Genomic DNA, 25179 nt, shown 5'->3' with positions numbered 1-25179 from the left:
CAAAATAATAAGTAATAAATAAAAACTAATCAACTAGATGGTGCTGAAATAATCTGAATCATTCTTAGGCTTTGGTTAACTTCAAAGTAATTTAGATCAACACTGTTATTTATTCCCTCAATAGAAATTACGCTTTGGATACAGGTTTGTTGGGGTTTTTTTAATCACTAAAATGTTAAAGTTTTTAAAAAACATAAATGATTGTCATAAAGTTTGTCATAACATTTTCAAAAAAAGGCATGTGATTCAAAATGATAGCATGAGTATATATGTATTTACCTCCCTCTCTTTTCTCACATTCCATGGAAATGGCACTGTGGGGTGTTAAAGGAAGTAAATCACTAGGAAAGCTGAGAATGGGATAGAAAACTATGAGAAAACTAGTGATAGAGATACATTTCTAGAAGACAGAAAGAAGATGAAATTGTATTAATGGATAAACCAGACCAATGAAAACTCTAGTCCCAGATACCCCCAGGAAAAGGCTATAAAGAGAATTGGATTGGGTCTTCTTGATAGAGTTCCTAGGAGGCTCCAAGCAAAGATGGAGCAGGTATGGAGCAGGGAATGCTAGACATTATTTGGTAAAATTAATTAGAGCATTGAAAAGGAATGCCTGAACCAGTTGAGCCCTCCCAGCTTTCCCATCTACACACATGCAAGGCAGTAGCAACCTTATACATAAACTAAAACTGAAGTACTAATCTCTACAGAAACTGACCTCTCTGCTTGGGAAATACTAAGGTAGTTATGTTATGGGTTGGCACCCCACTGGAGGGGATCTTCATTGGGAGACCCTAACCTACCTAATTCTTTAAAGTGAAGCCTGTCTGTCAACATGAGCATATAGCTTCAGTCAGCCCTTTAGGGGAAAGCAAACATGCGTATAGCAAAGTAAACACATGCCATCTAATGTATTAACTGACAATTGTTCATTTGTGTATAACAGCACTAAAAGGAAAGATTAATATTTTTAATGAAAGGAAAGGAAAGAAAGGAAAGGAAGGAAAGGAAGAAACAAAATACTTCTGCTCTTGCCATGTGAGAGAAACACAGCCCATAATTATCCTCATGCTACAAATAACTAGAATTGAACAAAAATATATAAAACAACTATGTTCAGACATTGAATGATAAGCAGCACAGGACTGTAATTCCTGAGAAAAGTGAAACAAAATAAGTAATCCTTACTGTCTCCTAGTTTCTGCATGGAGGAAATTACCATACTATGGAGTAGGGTTGGAATCCCAGAAATCAGATTTCACAGAGGCCAGAATGGCTAGAATTTTGTGGTAAAGACTATCAGAGCTACACAAAGAAATCCATATAGGGCTCTCTTGAGTTTTTGGCTAAGTATTAATTTGTACACTTGTAATGTGAAACACCATGAAGGTGAACAAAGAACATCTGGGGAAAGTCAAATACTGGGAAGCTGTAAGACAACTAATTCTCATAGTTTACACATGGCTGGGACTCACTTATGATCCCACCAGCTAAAGAGACCTTGTTAAATGTAGAAGACATTCAGTAGAAACCCCAAAAGAGTCATGCCTTCACAGTAGGAGAAACAGAAGATTTAGACAACATTATCAATCACCTTGTCCTCATTGACACGTATGGAACAGTACACCCAAGAATACAAGAATACACACTCTTTTTCAAGCACACATTGAACTTTAACTAAGAGACTATATGCAGGCCTATACAATTTCCAATAAATTTAAAAGAATTTAAATCACACAGACTATTTTGTATGACCACAAAAAATTAAATTAGAAATCAAACAGAAAGATATTTTTTAAACCTCAAAATATTTGGAAACTAAACAGCATATTTTAAAATAAACCACAAGTCAAGGAAGAAATCACAAGAGATACTAGAAAATATTTTGGACTGAAGAATAATGAAAATATATCAAAACTAGTGGAATGCAGCACAGGGCTTAGAGGGAAAATTTTACTTTAAATACTTACATTAGAAGAAAAGTATAAAATCAAGGTTTACACCTTAAACTTAAACCTCAACAAGAAAGGAGTTAATTAAACCCAATTAAACTAGAATGAAGGAAATGATATAGAACAGAAATCAATGACATAGAAATCAGACAAACAATATATATTTTTTAATCTATAACCAAAAGCCAGTTGCTTAAAAAAATTAATAAAATTTATAAACCTCTCACTGGAATGATCAAGAAAGAGAGAAGATACAAATTAACTATGTCAAAAATAAAAGAGGACAACACAACAGATACTACAGAAATTAAAATAATAATAAGGGAATAGTATTGTATGAACTATATTATGCCAATAAATCTGATGAAATGCACAAATTCCTTGAAAGACACAAATTACCAAAACTGACCCAAGAAGAAATGGAAGATCTGAATAGCACTATAATAATTTAAAGTTTGAGTTTATAATTTATAACCTTCCTTCAAAGAATACTCCAGGTCCAGATGGCTTTACTGATAAATATTATCAAATATTTAAGGAAGAAATAATACCAAGCCTAAACAAAGTCTTTTAGAAAATAGAAAAGAAAAACTTCAACTCTTTTTATGAAACCACTGTCATCCTGATAACAACCCAGAGAAGACATTGCATAAAAATAAAACTAGAGAACAATATTCTTCATTAATAAGATACAAAAGTCCTTAACAAATTACTAGCAAATCAAATCCAGCAAAACATTTTTTGAAAATATCAAGTCTATTTTATTTTTCTGTTTCATTGAGATATAATTGACGTACAATATTGTATTAGTTTAAGGTATACAACATAATGATTTGATATGTGTATATACTGCAAAACATTTACCACAATAAATTTAGTTAACATCTATTACCACACACTGTTACAATTTTTTCCTTATGCTGAGAATTATTAAGATTGACTCTCTCAGCTCAAATACACAAAACAGTATTGTTAATAGTCACCATGCGGTAAGTTACGTTCCCAGAACTTATTTCTTATAACTGCAAGTTTGTATTTTTGACCACTTTTACCCATTGCTCCCATCCCCACCTAACACCCCTTGCCTCTAGCAACCACCAATCTGTTCTGTTTCAATAAGGTCAGATTTTTTTAGATTCTACATACAAGTGAGATCATATAGTATTTATCTTTCTCTGTCAAACTTGTTTCACTTAGTATAATGCCCTCAAGGTCCATTTGTGTTGTCACAAATGGACTGCTTTCTTTTTTTATAGCTAAATAATATTCTGTTGTACAGTATATATGTGCTACAACTTTTTAAAATCCATTCATCCATCAGTGGAGATTTAGGTTGTTTTCCTGTCTTGGCTATTACGAATACAATGAATATGGGGGTACAGATATCTCTAATGACTTTATCTCCCTTGTATATATAACCAGGAGTGGAATTGCTGGATTATACGGTAGTTCTATTTTTAATTTTTTGAGGAATCCCCACACTGTTTTCCATAATGGCTACACCAACTTATGTTCCCACTGACAGTGCACAAGGATTCTCTTTTCTCCACATCCTCACCAACACTTGTTATCTCTTGTCCTTTGGATGACAGACATTCTAACAGGTGTGAAATGGTATTTCATTGTGGGTTTGATTCGCATTTCCCTGATGATTAGTGATGCTGAACACTTTCACATACCTGTTGGCCATCTGTATGCCTTCTTTGGAAAAATGTCTATTCAGTTCCTCTGTCCATTTTTAAAAAATTTTATTTGCTATTGAGTTGTACGAGTTCTTTATACATTTTGGATATTAACTCCTTATCAGATATATGATTGCAAATATATTCTCCCATTCCATGAGTTGCCTTTTCATTTTGTTGATGGTTTCCTTTGATGTACAGAAGCTTTTTAGTTTAATGTAGTACAGTTATTTACTTCTTGTTTTTATTGCCTTTGATGTTAAATCCAAAAAAAATCATTGCAAGGCTGATGTCATGGAGCTTACCACCTATTTTTGTCTAGAGGTTTATGGTTTCAGGTCTTACATTCAAGTCTTTAATCGATTTTAAGTTTATTTTTTTGTATGGTGTGAGATAGTGGTCCAGTTTACCCAACCCCATTTATTGAAGAGACTCTCTTTCCTCATTGCATATTCTTGGCTCCTTTGTCATAAACTGACCATATATGCATGGGTTTATTTCTGAGCTATCTATTCTATTTTATTAGCCTATATATCTCTTCTTATGCCAACACCATACTATTTTGATTGCTACAGCTTTGTAATATAGTTTTGAAATCAGGGAGTGTGATACCTCCAGCTTTGATCTTCTTTCTCAAGATTGCTTTGGTTTTTTGGGGTCTTTGGTTGTTCTGTACAATATTTAGTATTTTTTTCCATTTCTGTGGGAAATGCTATTGGCATTTTGATAGGGGTTGCACTGAATCTGTAGATTGCTTTAGATACTATGGATATTTTAACAATACTATGTCTTCTAGTCCATAAGCACAGAATATCTTTCCATTTATTTGTGTCTTCTTTAATTTCTGTCTCACTGTTCTTATACTCTTTGGTGTACAGATATTTTACCTCCTTGGTTAAATTTATTCCTTAGTATTTTATTCTTTCTGATGCAGTTGTAAATTTGATTTCTTTCTTAATTTCTCTTTCTGATAGTTCATAATTGGTGTACAGGAATGCAACTGATTTTTGTGTATTGATTTTGTATCCTGCAACTTTATTGAATTTGTTTATTAGTTCTAATGGTATTTTGGTGGAGTCTTTAAGATTTTCTTTATATAATATGACATCTGCAAACAGAGATGGCTTTACTTCTTCCTTTGGATGCCTTTTATTTCTTTTCTTGCCTAACTACTCTGGCTAGAACTTTCATTCTTATGTGGAATAGAAATAACAATAGTGAGTATCCTTGTCTTGTTCCTGACCTTAGAGGGAAAGCTTTCAGCTCTTCACCACTGAGTATAATGTTAGCTGTGGGCTTGTCATATATGGCCTTTATTATGTTGAGTTATGTTCCTGCTATATCCAGTGTGCTGTGAGTTTTTATTATGAATGGACGTTGAATTTGGTCAATGCTTTTTCTGCAGCTATTGAAATATGATTTTTATCTTTTGTTAATGTGATATGTCACACTGATTTGTGGATGTTCAATCATCCTTGCATCCCTAGAATAAATCCCACTTGATCATGGTATATTATCCCTTTAATATGTTGTTGAATACAGTTTACTAAATTTGTTGAGGATTTTTGCATCTATGTTCATCAGGGAGACTGAAGCAAAGAAGGGTATGTGCGTGTGACAGAGAGAAAGGGAGACGGAAGTAGAGCGAGCAAGACAGAGTGAGCCAGACAGTACAAAGAGCTAGTAAGCTTTTGAAATCTCCACAGATTAAATTTCCACTGATGCCTGAGCTTGGTGGAGCAGCTCACAGATAATTGAGTAACTACTGTCTAAAGTAAAGCTCATAGAAGAAGCAGAATTCAGTAGCTTCTCCTAAGGCAACACCAGGTTTAGGATTCTGGTCCAAGGTGGTGACATATGAGGTTCCTGAACTCACCATCTCCTACAGATACACCAAATCTACAGCTATTCACGGTATAATTACATCCGAAAGAAGTTCAGAAACTAGCTGAATGATTCCCACACGTTGGTGAATGAAAAAATGCACATATTGAAATGGATCTTGGCACACTCTCAGCCATTGGAGGCCATTAAGAACAAAGATGCCTTGGATAATCACAAAGGTCTAAGAGACAATGAAGATCTCAGGCCAGGCTGAAAGATAAGGCTCATCTCCCATGAGACCAGATGGCTGTACTACTGTAAACTACTGTAAAGAATCTGAAAAAAAGCTACTACACCAAGTAAGCTTAGCAACATCATCAGACTAAAGATAAATATGAGAAAAATCAATTGAGAGGAGTTCCACTTCCAGGAAGATGGAATAGACCCACATTTTTCTATTTTTTCCAGCAAGCAGAAAATAAAAACCCGGGACATTATATATAAAACAAATATAAGAAGATTCTGAAAGGTGAAAAGGAGGTAGGCCACATAAAACCTTGGGACCCAAGGAAGTATATGATGGCAAGTTCTCTGGGTTTTATTTTTGCCTTGTATATCTCAGACTTGGAGCTAAAGAAAACAGTAACTCATGTCATATGATCTGTCAATCCCACTCCTGGACATATATTTGGACAAAATATAATTCAAAAAGATACACGCACCTCTATGTTCATAGCAGCACTATTCACAATAGCTAAGACATGGAAACAACCTAAATGTCCATTGACAGATTAATAGATAAAGACGATGTTGTACACATACACAATGACATACTACTCAGCCATAAAAAGAATGAAATAATGCCATTTGCAGCAACATGGGTGGACTTAGAGATTATCATACTAAGTGAAGTTAAGTCAGAAAGAGAAAGACAAATACCATAAGGTATCCCTTAGAAGTGGAATCTAGAATATGACACAAATGAATCTATCTATGAAACAGAAACATACTCACAGACAAAGAGAACAGACTTGTGGTTGTCAAAAGGGAGGGGGCATTGGGGAGGGAGTGTGGGGTTAGCAGATGCAAACTATTATATATAGAATGGATAAACAACAAGGTCCTACTTGATAGCACAGGGAACTATATTCAATATCTGATGGTGATAAACCATAATGTCTCAAAATATAAAAAAGAATGTATATATATGTATAACTGAATCACTTTGCTATACAGCAGAAATCAACACAACATTGTAAGTCAACTATGCTTCAATTTAAAAAAGAAAAAAAACAGTAACTCAGAAACACCAGTGTGTTTAGACAACAAAAGCCCAACAAAATCCTGCTCTCTCTAGCTAAAGCATCAAGAAAAGAACAGAATGGCGAGAGAAAAAACTTGTAGACACTAAACTCTCTACTCCAGCCAATACCACAGAAAAAAATATGTGGTGCTACTTCCACCCATGCCAGCAAAGGCCAAGTGGGGAGTCTAAACGTCCTCCAGCATCAGGCTTTAACAAGGCAACACAACCCCAACAGAGTGGTGTTAGAGAAAGTGAGTCCTGGGAACCAGGACTTTCATCACCAGTGTGTGGAACAAACCTCCCTACCACAGTGTCAGTGGAGACCCCAAAGGGAATCTGGACTTCCACTCCTGCCTAGAAGTAACAAGGTGATCTACCCCTCCCCCTCCCTGCTGCAGTTGTGTGTGAGGAGCCCTAGTGGAGAGTAATGATTTTCACCATGCTCCACAGTAACAGTGGAAGTCAACTGGAGAGCAAAGTGGTATTAGTGGGAGCCTAGTGGAATCTGGAGCACCAACTTTTGACCAGTGAGTAGCCCCTTCCTTCCTAAGGTGTCAACTGGAGAAGAATGGGTAACCTGGACTTCTATACTCATAATAAGATGGCACTCCTCCTTATCCTGCTGAAATCAGAGAAAGCCAGCTAAAACAGAATGTATAAATAACATCCAGAGTCTCATAATACCCCAAATGTCCAGATTTCAATAAAAAATAATCTGACATACCAAGAATCAGGATGACCTCAACTTGAGTGAGAAAAGACAATTACCAGATACCAAATCCAAGATGACAGAGATGTTAGAATAATCTGACAAGTTTTCAGATTATTGCAGCCATCATAAAGTTCTTCAAAAAATCAGCCATCATAAAGTTCTTCAAAAAATCATTAGGAAGATGCTTGAAACAAGTGAAAAAATAGAAAGTTTCATAAATAAATGTAGGATAACTAAGAACCAAACAGAATCTTTAAAAGAACTGAAAAACATAACAACCAAAAAAAAAAAAAAAAACTTAATAGATGGGCTCAAAATCAAAATGGAGGAGACAGAGGAAAGAATCAATTAACTTGAAGATACAATAGAAATTACCCAATCTGAATAGCAGAAAGAAAAGATACTAGAAACAAACAAACAACAAACAACAACAGAAAGCAGAGTCTCAGGGATCTAATATTGGTCTCATTGGAGTCCCAGAAGGAAAGGAAAAAAAAGGACAGGTCTTCAAAATAACTATAAGAAATAATGGCTTAAAACCCTCCCAAATTTGGCAAGAGACACAGTATACAGATTCAAGAAGTTAATAAATACCAAAAAAAAAAAAAAATTCAAAGACATACCAAGATACATCAAACTTCTGAAAACTAAAAGAAAATATATTGAGAGCAGCAAGGGAAAAATAACACCTTATATTTATGGGGAAAACAATTTGAATGTCAGCAGATTGATCATAAGAAACGATGGAGGCCAGCAGGAATTTTTCATGTTCTGAAAAAAAGAACGATAAACACAGAATTCTATGTACAGTAAGAATATCCTTCAGAAATAAAGGGGAAATCAAGCCATTCTTAGATCAAATAAAACTAAGAGAATTTGTTACCAGCATACCTACTCTAAAAGAATGGCTAGAGGAAGCTCTCTGAACAGAAATAAAATGATAGAAGGAATCTTGGAACCTCAAGAAGGAAGAAATTATGATGTTAATAGTAAAAATATGGGCAAATACACTTTTCTTCTACTATTGTCTAATTTATGTTTGATGACTGAAGAAAAAACTGTAACTGTCTGATATGGTTCTAAAATGTACATAGAAGAAATATTTATACAATTATATTACAAACAAGGGAAATGAGGAAGGGTGGGTAAAGGGACATAAAGGCAGGTAAGGTTTCTATACTTCAGTCAAGCTGATAAAATGTCAACACTAGCAGAGTGTGATTAGTCATGTATTCATAATGTAATACCTAGAGCAAACACTAAAAAGCTACACAAAATGATACACTCAAAAACATGACAGATTAATCGTATTGGAACCCTAAAATATTCAAGTAACCACAGGAAAACAAGAAAAAGAAAAATGAAAAATACAGACTAGAAAACAAAATATAAAATAGCAGGTATAAGCCCTAAACATCGATAATTACATTAAGTGTAAATGGTCTAAATATACCCAGTGAAGAACTGAGATTGACAGAGTGAATTTAAAAACACAACCCAACTATATGCTGTCAAAAACACACTGAAGTCAAATGTAGCTATATAAGAAGATTGAAATAAAAGAATGAAAAGTTACACCATCAGTACTGAATGCTTCTCCCCTAAGATCAGGAACAAGTTGTGGACACCACCTCTCCCTATGCTATTTTGACATGGTACTGGCAGTCTTAGCCAGTGCAGTAGGAAAGGAAAAGAAAAGACGAGGCAAACAGATTGGATAAGAAGAAATAAAACTGTCTCTATTCACAGATTACATGATTGTCTACACAGAAAATGCCAAGGAACCTACAAAAATATTCTCAGAACTAATATGACAGTTCAGCAAGGTTACAGAATACCAGATAAACCTACAAAATACAATTTTATTTCTATACCATGAACACATAGGTATCAAAATTTTTAAAAATACCATTTACAATTGACCCCAAAAGTGAAATATCTGTGTGTAAATCTGACAAGATATATATAGGACTTTTATATTAAAAACAACAAAACACTGGTGAAATCAAAGGAGATCTAAGTAAATGTAGAGTCCTACCGTGTCCACGTATTAGAAGACAACATAATAAATACATCATTTCTCCCCAAACTGATATACAGGATTAAAATAATTCCTAAAGAATTTCAGCAAGATTTTTTGGGGGTGAATATATGATTTATATGGAAAGGCAAAATAACTAGAATTGCTAAAATAATTTTGAAAAAGAATAATAAGATGAAAGGAATCAGTTTACCCAATTTCAAGACTTATTACATAGCTACAGTAATCTACAGACACTACGGTATTGGCAAAGGGACAGACATATAGATTAATGGAACAGAAAGCGAACCCAGAAATAGGCCCACACAAATATGCCTAAATAATTTTTTACAAAGGTGCAAAAGCAATTCAATGGAGGAAAGAGAGCCTTTTCAACAAGTGGTGTTAGAGCAATTAGTCATCCACAGGCAAAAAAAAAAAAAAAGATGAAACTACATCCAAATCCCACATTTTACACATCTTACACAAAAATGAACACCAAAATGGATCCCAGACTTAAATGTAAAATGTAAAACTATAAAACCTTTAGAAGAAAAATAGGAGAAAATCTTTGGGACCTATGGCCAGGCAGAGTTCTCAGACCTGATACCAAAAACAGGATTCATAGGAAAAGAAAATTAATAAATTGTCTTCAACCTAATTAAAAACTTTTGCTCTGAAAAAGATCCTGTTAAGGGAATAAAAAGACAAGCCACAGACTAGGAGAAAATATTTGCAAATAAAATATCCAACACAGTACTCATGTCTAGAATATACAAAGAACTCTCAAAAGTTAACAGTACAAGATAAACACTTTTATCTGAACATAAGCAAAAGACATGAAGAGATATTTAACCAAAGATATAAAGGTGGAAAACAAATAAATGAAAAGATGTGCTTGTTAAATGAAAGTACCTTTAGAGACTTAAAGATGAAGACCCAAACTATAAGATGTTAGAAGAACGTACGGGAGTAATATCTTCTTAATGTTGGGATAAAAAAGAATTTCTTAATTCTTAAAAATCACTGAATATATTAGTAAAATGAAATTCCTAGACCTGAAACTCAAGGGGTCGCTGAAGGTCCACCACAGTATCACCACCCTGAAAGAGCCACCTAACCTGACTTTAATATCTCTATCGGTTTCTATTTCTTTTAGTTGTTTATTTAAATACCAATTTCAATAAATGTAAAGATTTTAAAAGACATTTTGAGACTCGTTAAAACAAAAGATTTCAGGTTAAAAAAAACTTACATTTCCTCCCATTCTTGTTTTCGCTGCTGAATTTTCAGTTGGGCCCTTTCAGCCTTTAATATAAGTTTCCTTGTTTTCTCAATTTGACTTTCCACCATAATTTCACTTAGGGTTTTAGGCCGAAATTTCTTCCCTTTTTCTATGATTGATTCTTCTGGCACACTAATACTCCCACCTGTAAAGAGAATCAACATTTTTTTTCAATCTTTTTGAAACATCAAAATAAAACTTTCAAATATTGTTTTTTAACCTGCCACATTTTAAAAACCCAAGAATATAATGAATCTGTAATATATATTATAATCTGCAGTATATATTAAGCAACTACTATGGATTAAATCCCATAAGTATTTTAGAATACCAAAATAAAGAGATCTAAATCACAATTTTTGCTCCTCCGAACCTTATTAAAAAGTTGGTGAGATAACAATTAGAGAACAAGGTAATGAATAACAGACCACTGACAGATATTGGGAAGCAGGGAAAGAGTGTCTGTAACATGATGATGCGGGAAGGGAAAGGCAAGTGAGTCCTATTTGACATGTATAATTTGAGGTGACATATACCAACTGCAGTGGTCTGTGACCAATCAAAAAACTAGTCAGAAACACACAAGTGTAGAATTTAAAAATTATGGGCTTTATCACAGACACATGAAAAAATGCTCAACATCACTAGTCATTAGGGAAATGCAAATCAAAACCACAATGAGATATCACCTCATACCTGTCAGAATTGCTGTTATCAAAAAGACGACAGGGCTTCCCTGGTGGCGCAGTGGTTGGGAGTCCGCCTGCCAATGCAGGGGACACGGGTTCGTGCCCCGGTCTGGGAAGATCCCACATGCTGCGGAGCGGCTGGGCCTGTGAGCCATGGCCGCTGAGCCTGCGCGTCCGGAGCCTGCGCGTCCGGAGCCTGCGCGTCCGGAGCCTGTGCTCCGCAATGGGAGAGGCCACGACAGTGAGAGGCCCGTGTACCGCAAAAAAAAAAAAAAAAAAAAAAGACGACAAATAACAAGTGTTGGTGAGGAGATAGAGAAAAGGAAACCTTTGTGCACTGCTGGTAGGAATGTAAATTAGTGCAGCCACTATAGAAAACAGTATGGGGGTTCCTCAAAAATTAAAAATACAACTACCATATGACCCAGGAATTCCACTTCTGGATATTTTTCCAAAGGGAAAAAACCCCACTAATTCAAAAAATGTATGTGCCCCTATGTTCACTGCAGCATTATTTACAATAGCCAAGATACGGAAGCAACCTAAGTGTCCATCGATAGGTGAACAGATAAAGAAGACGTGGTATACATATATATATATTATACACACACACAATGGAATATTACTCAGCCATAAAAAATAAAATCTTGCCATTTGTGACAACATGGATGACCTAGAGGGTATTAGACTGAAATAAGTCAGACAAAGAAAAATACTGCATGATTTCTCTTATATGTGGAATCTAAAAAAACAAAACAAATGAACAAACATAATAAAACAGAAACAGACTCATAGATACAGAAAACTAAAAGCTGGTTGCCAGAGGGGAGGGGGTGGGGGGATGAAATAGGTGAGGGAGATTAAGAGGTACTAACTTCCAGTCACAAAATGAGTGAGTCGGGGGATGAAATGTACAGCATAGGAAACACAGTCAATAATGTAGTAATAATTTTGTATGGTAACAGATGATAACTAGACTTATCATGGTGATCATTCTGTAATGTATAGAAATATGGAATCACTACGTTGCATACTTAGAACTAACAGTTTTGTAGGTCAATTAAACTTCTATAACAATTAATTAATTAAAATAATTGATTTTTATCAGTTATAAGTATCTACTGGGGGTATTACTCTATGTTCAAGTTGCATAGAGATATACTTTGGATAGACACAAAAATAGTTAAATAATATGGATGGTCATACAGTTATAAGCTACCATTTCATTTCATATTTCAAATATATGGCACCATGGTAAAATAATAGTTTAATGTGGCCTGAGTGGCCACAGAAAGGCTTTATAGTAAAAGTGTAATTTGTATATATAAAATAGATAACCAACAAGGTCCTACTGTAGAGCACAGGGGACTATACTCAATATTTTGTAATAACCTACAAGGGAAAAGAATCTGATAAAGAATATAAATATAACAATCACTGCGCTGTACACCTGAAGCTAACACAACATTGTAAATCAACTATACTTCAATTAAAAAATTAAAAGTATAATTTGATCTGGATCCCCAAGGACTGGGGAGAATTCAGAGAGGAGAGAAGTGAATTGGTCACTCCATCAGGAACCTGGATGTGGAAGTTTCAGACATAATTAGGAAGCAAGGACAATAAGCTAAACGTGCCAATCACGCAGTATGAGGATGCGCTATTGGAAATAAATTAGGGATATTGTGGAAGGATTAAATATGGGGATAATGGTTTCAGAATTTATCCTAGAGGCAGAAAGAAGCCATTAAAGGTTTCTCAATGAAGAGAGTGAACCAGTATTAAGGTCAGTACTGTATCCTGGGCACTAGTCTAGATCTGGCCAGGCTACAGTGACCTTTATCCTTGACTGGGCTCTGCAAGCCATTCCCAGAATGCCTGTCTTCCTCCTACTTACCTGCAGTCATCCTGCAGGCAGTCACAAGAGGCAGGGCGCAGGGATTAGAGGCACTATTTTCACATCTGTATTCTCAGCTCATCACTGTTTAAAGCATACGCTCTTGGAAAAGAGTGTGAAATGCTGTGTTCTAGCCCTACCCTCTGGGATGGAGCCCAGGAATCTGGGAACAAACACTGCCTAGGAAAACTAGCATCTGGTGAAATCCTAGATTTAAGAACAGCTGGACATGGGAAGTTAAGAAATCTGCAGCACCAGGTGCTCTCATCCACTCTCAGTCCCATGACTGGGAGTCAAAGGTTCTGCTCACAAAAAGATAATTCAACTTTGAAATTTTAATAAATAGGGATTTAAAAGCCTTCTTGTCATTTAGGTTACCTGTATCTCTCTGACTGCCCTTTCTTCCAGTTCCTTCTTTTTCAAACCCCTCAAATTTGCTCGCTCTTCTCTCTGATTGACTTGGCCGTTTGGATTTGGAGTATTTAGAGGGCTTCACAAGCCTATAGGAGGATATCTTGTGTTCACTTTGTATGGCATGAACCACAATAGTATCGCTTTCCAACGAATCACGAAATCTGAAGGGAAAAAAAATTATTTGCAATCATCACCAGTTTAATCATGCTGCATGATTATTACATAATAAAATAAGATCACAATGTACTATGCTGATAAATGATAGCATTATATCACACTGGATCCAAAATTCAACCATGAATTCCACTACCAACCCAACAAGGATGTAGTGGAATTTGAATAGGACTTGGTTAAAGAGCAAGTAGAATTTTCTTCTTAATGAAAATACTAAACATCTCATTATAAACAGTATAATACCATTGTTTTGATAGTATAAAGAGTCAAAAATTTTCAGACAGACTACAGTTTAAAGGTAAATGGATTATATCAAACTCTGAGGAAATGTAATTCATCTTCCTATCTATTATCTCATTTATTATATATAATATTTCATATATTACATACACGATAGGTAACAGGTGGTGATACATGTATGTACATGTTACCCTATTTGTCTCTATAAAAAACATTAAGCTCAGGAGTCTGTACTACTCTCCAGTTCAACTTTCTCTCATAGCTCACAGACATCTATCTTTTAAAAGTTCTTCATCAATTTAATTGTTGTTATTTTTGGCTGGTTCACAATTATTTCCTCATCTTTTTATGTCTAAGTTGATTTATAGATTCAATGTAATTCCAATCAAAATCCTACGTTTTGTCGTGAAAGTTGACAAACTTATTCTGTGCAAAGGACCTAAGCAATATTGAAGGTGAAGAACAATCCAGAGGGTTCATAATATCAGATGTCAAGAATAATTAAGGTCTTGTGACACTAGCGCAAAAACAGACAGGGCAATGGAATAAAATGAAGAGTTTAGAAACAGACCCACATATGTGTGGTTACCAGATTTTTGACAAAAGCATCACTACAATCTAGTAAGGAAAGGATGGTCTTTTCAGCGAATGACAGTGGGCCAATTGGATATCCATATAGAAACAAAAGACACTTGATCTCTATCTTACACCACCCACAAAAATTACCCAAGATAGATAATGGCAAAACAGTAGAGCTTCTAGAAGAAAACAGAATTATATCATGAATTGGGAATAGGCAGATTCCTTAACTACAACATAAAAGCACTAACCATAAAAAGTTAGTGAAAATATTGATAAATTGCAAAGGAAAACACTGATAAACTAAACTTTATTAAAATGAAAAATTTCTGTTCAAAAAGACACTATAATGAGGATGAAAAGACAAGCCTCAGAGTAGAGCAAGATATTTTACATGCATGCATACACACACATAGATATGTCATATATACATGTGTATGACGAGACTCATCCAGAATATATAACTCCCACAACCCAATTTTTAAATGAACAAAAGACTTGAGCAAAGCCCTAACAAAAGAGAATATAAATATAACCAGTAAGTATAGGAAAAGCGACTGAAAATCGTCACTCATCTGGAAAATGCCAATTTAAATCACACTGAGACACTACTACAGAATAGCTGAAATTTAAAGAGCTGACAATGCCCAGTGACGGCAAGCATGAGTGTTATGGGTTGAATTGTGTCTCCCCAAAAGAATATGAAGTCCTAACCCCCCAGGTACCTCAGAATATGACCTTATCTGGAAATAAGGTCTTAACAGAGGTAATCAAGTTAAAATGAGATCATTAGGGTGGATCCTAATCCAACATGACTGATGTCCTCATAAAAGGAGAAAAGTTGGACAAGCACAGAGGCAATATTATACGAAGAGACACAGAGAGAACACCATGTGAAGACAGAAAATTTAGAGTGATGCATCTACAAGCTAAGAAACACCAAAGATTGCTGGCCAAGCCACCAGAAGCTCAGAAAAAGGCATGGAACAGATTCTCCCTCCCAGCTCTCAAAGAAACCAATTTAGTCAACACTTCGATTTTGGACTTCCGGTCTCCAGAATTATCAGATAATAAATGTCTGTTATTGTAAGCCAGCCTGTCTGTGGTACTTTGTTATGGAAGCCCTAGAAAATGAATACAATGGGAATCAATTGGAATTCTCATACATTGATGATCAGAGTATAAATAAATTGAGCCATTTTGGAGAACTGTTTGTCAGTGTCTAATAAAGCTAAACATGCTTAGAACCTACGGTCTAGCAGTTCCACTCCTGATTATATAGAAAACAGAAATAAGTGCTTACGTCCATCAAAAGACATGCACAAGAATGTCAGCATTATTCATTGAAGCCAAAAAATAGGAACAACTCAAATATCAGCAGTTAAATGGATTAATAAATTGTGGTACAACCATTTAAAAGAATATTACAAAGCAATGAAAATGAATGAAGTACTGCTACCTGCATCAACATGGGTAATCTTAGGCATGATACTGAATAAAGAAGCCAGATACAAAAGCGTTCATACTGCAGCTTTCCATGTATATGAAGTTCACAGACACAACTAATCTATGGTGATAAACATTCATCTTTGGAGAGTAAATATTTATCAGGAGGAGGCCACGAGGGAAATTTCTGGAGTGTTATAAAAGTTCTTTTATTTTTTTAATTTTTTTGAATTTTTATTTCTTTTTTTGGCTGTGTTGGGTCTTCGTTGCTGTGCTTGGGCTTTCTCTAGTTGTGGCAAGTGGGGGCTACTCTTCACTGCCGTGCACAGTCTTCTCATTGTGGGCTGCGGCTCGTGAGCTCTAGAGTGTAGGCTCAGTAATTGTGGTATGCAGGCTCAGCAGTTGTGGCGCACAGGCTTAGTTGCTCCGTGGCATATGTGATTTTCCTGGACCAGGGCTCGAACCCGTGTCCCCTGCATTGGCAGGTGGATTCTTAACCACTGCACCACCAGGGAAGCCCCCTTGGCTCTACTTTAATTTTGATTTTCTAATATATACATGCTCACGTGATAATTAGTTATAAAATAAATAGTTTGTTAAAAACCGAAAGTAAATATGTATGACATAATTCGGTTTGCAAAAAATTTTGCAGACTTAAACTAGGAAGGAGTGAGCTCAGGAAATCAGTAGCACTGACAAGAGGATTCCTTGAGATTTTAGGAGTTAGTAGGTACTTCAGGAGACCTCTTAATCTGACCACTTCAATAAAGCCACTGGGAACTACTTTCTTCAAATATATGCTCTCAAACATCTTAACTTGCAAGAAATATGGATCCTACCTATTCTGTAGCTTCATTAGGCCAAGCTGGTGTTTCTCTTTTTCCCAAGCTAATTCCTTTTCCACTCGTTGAATTTTATTAGCTGTTTTCCTGTCAATCTCAGCACGAATTTTGGAATCTAGATCAAAATCCTGCAGATAAGTAGATTTGTTCATCAAAATGGGTACCTTTATTGATGGACTTTATCAATCCTATTTCATACATAAATACAGATTTTTAAGGTTTGTCCTCAATTTTATGCTACATCATAACTGTCTCCTAAGTATCATAAACTCTCTCATTCTAGAAAAAGAAACATACTTTTGATTTTACTGTCACAAAATATGGAGAAAAGTTCCCAGAAATAATTAACAATGATGAAAATACAGTTACATATTAAAAGATTTTTCCCACAATAAAAAGAATGAATGCTAACAGAATATTTGGAGAGTTTAAACAGTTTAAAAAAGAGGAACTCTCTCCACCCCAGAATAACTACTATTACATAACCAGCAGGGCATAGGGTAAAAGTTCATGGCACTCCATCATTAGTTGAACCTTCCTTCCCATGTGACTCCCCACCTAGGAAAGACAGTAATGTCTTTGGTGTCTTCCGGATATAACCAAGTTCTAGTTGAATATCCCTCACCAAAGGGGCCATTTTCCCCATAAGGATACTTAGGGGCCTCGTGTTTCTTTCCTTCACTCCTGGAAAAATATCAGGGCCTTCATTCACACTGAATTGAGAGTAATTATTCTTTCCAGGTGTGCTGGTGCTTTAAATAATGGTGTATGTAAAATGCTTAGCCACAGAACTTACCTCAGTTGTTCTTTATTTTGAATTATGTAACCATATTCTGCAAGTGTCAACACTTTTCTTAGTAAAATAACAAACATCTTTTAACCATTATAAGTTGGTTTTTTAACCAATATAATGAGTTAATCATGATTTCACCACAGTTTTTTTTTTTAATATGAAATTGGCTAAGTGCTTCTGGAATTATAGGACTGGGTAACCCATGGGTATAGTCAGGATAATAAATTCTGAGCTTTTATTTGATTAGGCTCCTGACAGTAATTCCATTTAAGATAATGTAAAAAGAATTAGGAAAAAAAGTTATCACTAGGAGGTAAATGGGGCTTTGCAACAGGTCACAGAAGAAAAAAATTTAATACAATATTAGCTTAAACAATTTGGTGATTGTCCCCATAGCTACAACTATACTAAGTCATCTTTTAGAAACTTTGTGGATGAACCAGGTACTATCTTTTCAATAGAGTTGATGAATTATGGAAAAGGAACCACAGAGAATCAAATTATATAGTATGTACCTATCCAACAGTTAAATATCTTGGCTAGGTATGGTAAGGATAACCAGGTTCAAACTTATATCTTATTACCAAAAAAATGTGAAGTAGCTAAATCCAGAAATAAACTTTGTGTAAAGAGGCTCATCTACATCCAAACCAAGTTGCATGACAAGTTCTACAGTAGTTTAGTTGCTGCCAACACACTGACCGACCAGACAAGGGAAATTTAAAGATGGTTTTAAGTGTTCCTACTTGTTGGCAAAATAGCAGCCTCAATTCAGAAATAGCATATGTTAAAATTAAAATCAAATTTATTTTAGGCTTACTGTCCGTTTAAACTGCATATGTTTTGGTAATTCTTCATTCATCTGTAGTAGTTTCTGTAATTGATTCCTTAAAGCTTTGATTCGTTCTCTCTTCTCAGCCTTGATTTCTTCCCCTTCTTTCATTAACTTGTCATGTTCTCTTTTTCTTCTGGCATTCTCAATACTGAAAACAGAAATTTTAAACGGTAACAGGTTAAAGAGAAAGAAACAGCAGAGAAAATTAGTATTTAATAATTTGGAAATTCATTTAACTTGGTCAGCTTTGGTAAAATGTTGGTGTGTTTTGCAAAAGCCCAGTCCTATTAGGTATTGATCAAAAATTCCCATACCTGTAGGCTTTAGGATCTTCAATATCTTCTGGAATTGGCTCTGTTTCTATTCCAAACTGTAGGAAAAGGAGTAAAAGCTTAGCTCCTTTAAATTGCATATTTACCTTAAAATATCTAATAAGTAGTAAATTGAGGGGTTTTCTCTGCTAATTTCTAACAACTGTAGGCCTGTAAAGTATTGTCACAAAAAATAAACTAGGGAAAAAAACATATTTGTTTCTACTTCATTTAAAGAGGTATGTAGAAAAAGAAAATCACATGTATGCAAAATGTTAATATCACCATACTCCCCTCCAAAATACGAATTAGTAATATTCATGTGTTACTAACAAAAAATACACCAAAAAAAATCCTCTAGATCATTTATTTTAAAGTACTGTTTTTTTAGCATATTCCTTTCATACATGCTTTGATTCCCACCACAATACCTCACGTGTATACAAGGAAAAAGTTTATGTATATTTTTAAAATTTTAAGTGTTTCACTTGATCTTATCACAGATATTCAGTGAGAAATACCAGAATACTATAATCCCTCTCCTTGAGAAAGAAAGATATGAAATCAGAAATATGACTCTCCCTTTAGAAAGGAAATCAGTTTAAATTAAGAAGTACTATGAAATAAATCACTTAAAAGTACTTTGTTTATTCAGGTGCTGTGCTGAAAAATGTCTTAGGCTGTTAAAGAACAGGATTTATAACCCAGTGAATGAAACAAAAAGTCCTAGTTTGCTAGCTAACCAGTTCTTAAGTAAAACTGAACTTATTTTCTATTCTCTTCATAGCACATAGGTCTCTGTTTAGCTATCAGTTGTTGTAAAGAAATAAAGATTCTCTTTTGATCAAGTTGTTTTATTACAGTACTAGTCTTTATACACATAAAATATAAATCTACATTTATATAAAACAAGATTTGTGATTTTCATGAAGTGAAGTCATAAAACATGACCAATGTAAGAGACAAGTGATGGCTAATACATTTTAGTTACTATTAATCACTTAGGAAACAACTTGACTGAACTCTATTCTTTTATTGCTCAGAGTTAAGCCCCTTGCTTCTCCAATATCAGTTACAATTTCCAGGATTTGATACTGATATCAGCCAACTCTCTCCTGACCTCAGCTGTTTACAATAAATTTGAGTTAAACAAAGGTGCTTCCAAAGAGTTCCAAAACACCTGCCAATTGTTCTCAATCGTGACTGCACTCTAGAACCACGGGGGCTGGGGGGAGGGGTGACTTTTATAAAATACAGATGGTCCCTTACTTACAACGGTCAACTTGACGACTTTGCATTTGGTAGAAAGCATACTTCAAGTTTGGAATTTTGACCTTTTCCTGGCTAGGGACATGTGGCAGATCCACTCTCGTGATGCTGGGCAGCTGCTGCAGCCACAGCTCCCAGGCAGCCACATGATCATGAGGGTCAACAACCGGTACCCACATAACCATTCTGTTTCTCACTTTGAATACAGTATTCAACAAATTATGAGACAGTCAACACTTTATTATAAAATAGGCTTTGTGGTAGATGATTTTGCCCAACTGTAGGCTAATGCAAGTGTTCTGAGCACGTTTAAGGTAGGCTAGGCTAAGCTGTGGTGTTTGGTAGGTTAGGTGTATTAAATGCATTTTCAACTTATGGTATTTTCAACTTCTGATGGGTTTATCAGGGCACAATCCCATCGTATCTCATGTTGAAGAATGTCTGTACTGATGCCTGGGCCTCACTTTCTGAGATTCTGATTTAACTGCTCAGGCATCTACAGTTTTAAGAGCTCTCCTGTGATTCTAAAATACAGTAAGAACCTCAGACCTATGCAGAGCTTAGTTTTTAATTTTATTTATTCAATTCTTTCTGATTTTGCCTTCTAAAACGCAGAGGCTGCTTCAGTGACTTCAGAAATATTTATTGCAGTCATAAATAAAAGGAGACCATTATACAAATGTGGAATGGATTTTTTCTATCCCATATGGGTTTCCATAGAGAGTTGGCACTAAGTAGAAAGATAAAGATTTTCTTCTTGTTCATACACTTTCCCTTCTGGAAAATCCCTCTTCCTTAGCTTGACCTCATTAGACAGCAGTTCATTCTCCAAATTTTGCTGCTATTAATAGAAATGAAAATTTACCTGCTCAAATCTTCCCTACATTCTTTGCATATTCTTTTGAAGCAGGCTACCTGTTAAATAGGAAGCCAATGTGTTCACAGGAATTTTAACTTTGGTCTAATACAATCCCTTATTCTTTAGAAGCAATTCTAACAGTTATTAATCATTTTATCCAAAGGAACCATTTTTTTATTGAAGTATAATTGTTTTACAATGTTGTGTTAGTTTCTGCTGTACAACAAAGTAAATCAGCTATATGTATACATATATTCCCTCCCTCTTGGACCTCCCTCCCACCCTTCCCCCCATCCCACCCATCTAGGTCATTACAGAGCACGGAGCTGAGCTCCCTGTGCTATACAGCAGGTTCCCACTAGCTATCTATTTTACACATGGTAGTGTATATATGTCAATCCTAACCTCCCATTTCATCCTACCCTCCCCTTCCCCCTCTGTGTGCACATGTCTGTTCTCTACATCCTTGTCTCTATTCCTGCCCTGCAAATAGGTTCATCTGTACCATTTTTCTAGATTCCACATATATGCATTAATATACAATATTTGTTTTTCTCTTTCTGACTTACTTCACTCCGTATGACAGACTCTAGGTCCATCCACATCTCTACAAATGACCCAATTTCATCCCTTTTTATGGCTGAGTAATACTCCATTGTATATATGTACCACATCTTCTTTATCCATTTATCTGTTGTTGGACATTTAGGTTATTTCCATGTCCTGGATATTGTAAATAGTGTTGCAATGAACATTGGGGTACATGTGTTCTTTTGAATTATGTTTTTCTCAGGGTATATGTCCGGTAGTGGGATTTCTGGGTCATATGGTAGTTCTATTTTTAGCTTTTTAAGAAACATCCATACTGTTCTCCATAGTGACTGTATCAATGTGCACGAGGGTTCCCTTTTCTCCACACCCTCTCCAGCATTTATTGTTTGTAGATTTTTGACAATAGCCATTCTGACTGGTGTGAGGTGATACCCATTGTAGTTTTGATTTGCATTTCTCTAATAATTAGTGATGTTGAGCAGCTTTTCATGTGCTTCTTGGCCATCTCTATGTCTTCTTTGGAGAAATGTCTATTTAAGTCTTCTGCCCGTTTTTTGATTGTTTGTTGTTTTGTTTTGTTTTCTTTTTTGATATTGAGCTCCATGAGTTGTTTGTATATTTTGGAGATTAATCCTTTGTCCGTTGCTTTATTTGCAAATATTTCCTCCCATTCTGAGAGCTTTCTTTTCGTCTTGTTTATGGTTTCCTTTGCTGTGCAAAAGCTTTTAAGTTTCATTAGGTCCCATTTGTTTATTTTTGTTTTTATTTTCATTACTCTAGGAGGTGGGTCAAAAAAGATCTTGCTATGGTTTATGTCAGAGTGTTTTTTCTGTTTTCCTCTAAGAGTTTTATAGTGTCCAGTCTTAAATTTAGGTCTTTAATCCATTTTGAGTTTATTTTCGTGTATGGTGTTAGGGAGTGTTCTCATTTCATTCTTTTACATGTAGCTGTCTAGTTTTCCCAGCACCACTTATTGAAGAGGCTCTCTTTTCTCCATTGTATATTCTTGCCTCCTTTGTCATAGATTAGGTGACCATAGGGGTGTGGGTTTATCTCTGGGCTTTCTATCCTGCACCATTGAGCTATATTTCTGTTTTTGTGCCAGTACCATACTGTCTTGATTACTGTAACTTTGTAGTATAGTCTGAAGTCAGGGAGCCTGATTCCTCCAGCTCTAATTTCCTTTCTCAAGATTGCTTTGGCTATTTGGGGTCTTGTGTTTCCACACAAACTGTAAAATTTTTTGTTCTAATTCTATGAAGAATGCCATTGGTAATTTGATAGGGATTGCACTGAACCTGTAGATTGCTTTGGGTAGTATAGTCATTTTCACAATGTTGATTCTTCCAATCCAAGAACATGGTATATTTCTCCATCTGTTTGTGTCATCTTTCTTTCATTGGTGTTTTATAGTTCTCTGAGTACAAGTCTTTTGCTTCCTTAGGTAGGTTTATTCCTAGGTATTTTATTCTTTCTGTTGTGATAGTAAATGGGATTGCTTCCTTAATTTCTCTTTCTGATCTTTCACTGTTAGTGTATAGGAATGCGAAAGACTTCTGTGAATTTTGTATCCTGCACCTTTACCAAATTCACTGATTAGCTCTAGTAGTTTTCTGGTGCTGTCTTTAGGATTTTCTATGTATAGTATCATGTCATCTACAAACAGCAACAGTTTTAATTCTTTTCCAATTTGTATTACTCTGACTGGGCTTGGCTAGGAGTTCCAAAACTATGTTGAATAAGAGTGGTGAGAATGGGCATCCTTGTCTTATTCCTGATCTTAGAGGAAATGCTTTCAGCTTTTCACCATTGAGAATGATGTTTGCAATGGGTTTATTCATATATGGCCTTTTTATGTTGAGGTAGGTTCCCTCTATGCCCACTTTCTGGAGAGTTTTTATCATAAATAGGTGTTGAATTTTGTCAAAAGCTTTTCTGCATCTATTGAGATGATCATATGGTTTTTATTCTTTAATTTGTTAACATGAATATTAACATTGATTGATTTGCATATATTGAAGAATCCTTGCATTCCTGGGATAAATCCCCCTTGATCATGGTGTTGATACTTTAATGTGTTGTTGGATTCTGTTTGCTAGTATTTTGTTGAGGATTTTTGCATCTATGTTCATCAGTGATATTGGTCTGTAATTTTCTTTTTTGTGATACCTTGTCTGGTTTTGATATCAGGATGATGGTGGCCTTGTAGAACGAGTTTGGGAGTGTTCCTCCCTCTGCAATTTTTTGGAAGAGTTTGAGAAGGATAGATGTTAGCTCTTCTCTCCAAAGGAACCATTTTGATAATAGAAAATTTAGGTCTTGTGATAGGGAAAAGGGATATAATTTGGGGATTCAAACCCTCAATCTTCATTACAAAGCCAATAATGTATTCTGTTTGAGAATACAATAATTTACCTGAATCTTTGAGGAAACTCTCATATTCTAATACTAAAGATAATAATATTTTTACAACCCCTTTCAAAGGTACAAGTTATGGTATACATCCCACATATGCCTCCTCAATAAGCAAATGAATAAATAAAATGCAAAATATATCAGAAAAAAGTTGGGCATCTTGAAAACAAAAAAACTTTGTGAAAGTGATGAAGACAGAAAAATTGACAGTCTTTTTAATAGAGGGACTTCTACACCTTTAGTAATAAGGTGAATTCAACATCTTTCATATTTGATAACAGAGGCACCAGAAAGGCAAAATTATAATACTGGTAGGAAGATGACACTGCAAGGTATTTGCATCTAAATAGTTTCATTTTTAAAGAATATGAATATGAGCATTTTAACATCACAATATTAAAATAAAGTTATTATTATTAGTCAGTTACATACCCTGGGAGATGGAACCTTGGCTTTCATCACTTTCTTTAACTCAAACTCAGAAAAAATGTTGAAAACAAAGATATTACTGTCTGCTCCAGCAGTCACCAAGAAACGGTCATCAAAGCTAGTGGAGATGGCTTTAATGCATCCATAATTATTGTCATGCATACTGAAGTGCCAGTAGTCCTCCATATTGGTCAATGAAGGATCATTCTTATTTAGGATATAGACTCGAATTGCTCCATTTTGCATTCCACAAAACATCATTTCTTGGTTAATGCTATGAAACAAAAGGAAAGTAAATCGTTCTTCACATTAATCTGAAAATGTTTAATTGTAAGTTAATTGAAAAATGACTAAAGTTTTAAAAACAAAGATGTTATGGAGTAAATTGTGTCCCCACAAAATTCATATGCTGAAGCCCTAACGAACTATGGCAGCTCTAGCAAACTAATACAAAAGAGTAGAAGGAGAAAAAGACAATTTGAAATTTGGAGCTATTATATTCAGTCTTCAAAAGAATGACCAGGATATAAGCATATATCCTTTAATTATTAAAGAACTAATTATTAAAGGACTAATGATTCAATTAGTGATCTTTCCAGAATCATTGTAACCCAGAACTTTCATTATCTGATTGTGCAGTAGCATCCTCCT

At 35.1% G+C, this 25179-nt stretch overlaps 1 protein-coding gene across 1 annotated transcript in view; it reads right to left on the bottom strand.

Moving 5' to 3' along the window:
* CFAP44 (cilia and flagella associated protein 44) overlaps window positions 1–25179 on the bottom strand; it is a 144802-nt gene that overhangs the window by 39094 nt on the left and 80529 nt on the right. Inside the window, exons 18-23 of the mRNA XM_065875861.1 lie at window positions 24532–24802; window positions 19008–19063; window positions 18679–18841; window positions 17063–17193; window positions 13749–13945; window positions 10755–10929 (exon numbers count right to left, since the gene is read on the bottom strand). Of these exons, the coding sequence (XP_065731933.1) occupies window positions 10755–10929; window positions 13749–13945; window positions 17063–17193; window positions 18679–18841; window positions 19008–19063; window positions 24532–24802 (993 nt within the window). The remainder of the gene's footprint in view (window positions 1–10754; window positions 10930–13748; window positions 13946–17062; window positions 17194–18678; window positions 18842–19007; window positions 19064–24531; window positions 24803–25179) is intronic.

The sequence above is a fragment of the Phocoena phocoena genome, chromosome 4 (genome assembly GCF_963924675.1).
Source record: "Phocoena phocoena chromosome 4, mPhoPho1.1, whole genome shotgun sequence".
Lineage (NCBI taxonomy): Eukaryota > Metazoa > Chordata > Mammalia > Artiodactyla > Phocoenidae > Phocoena > Phocoena phocoena.
This window is presented reverse-complemented; position numbering and strand designations above follow the sequence as displayed.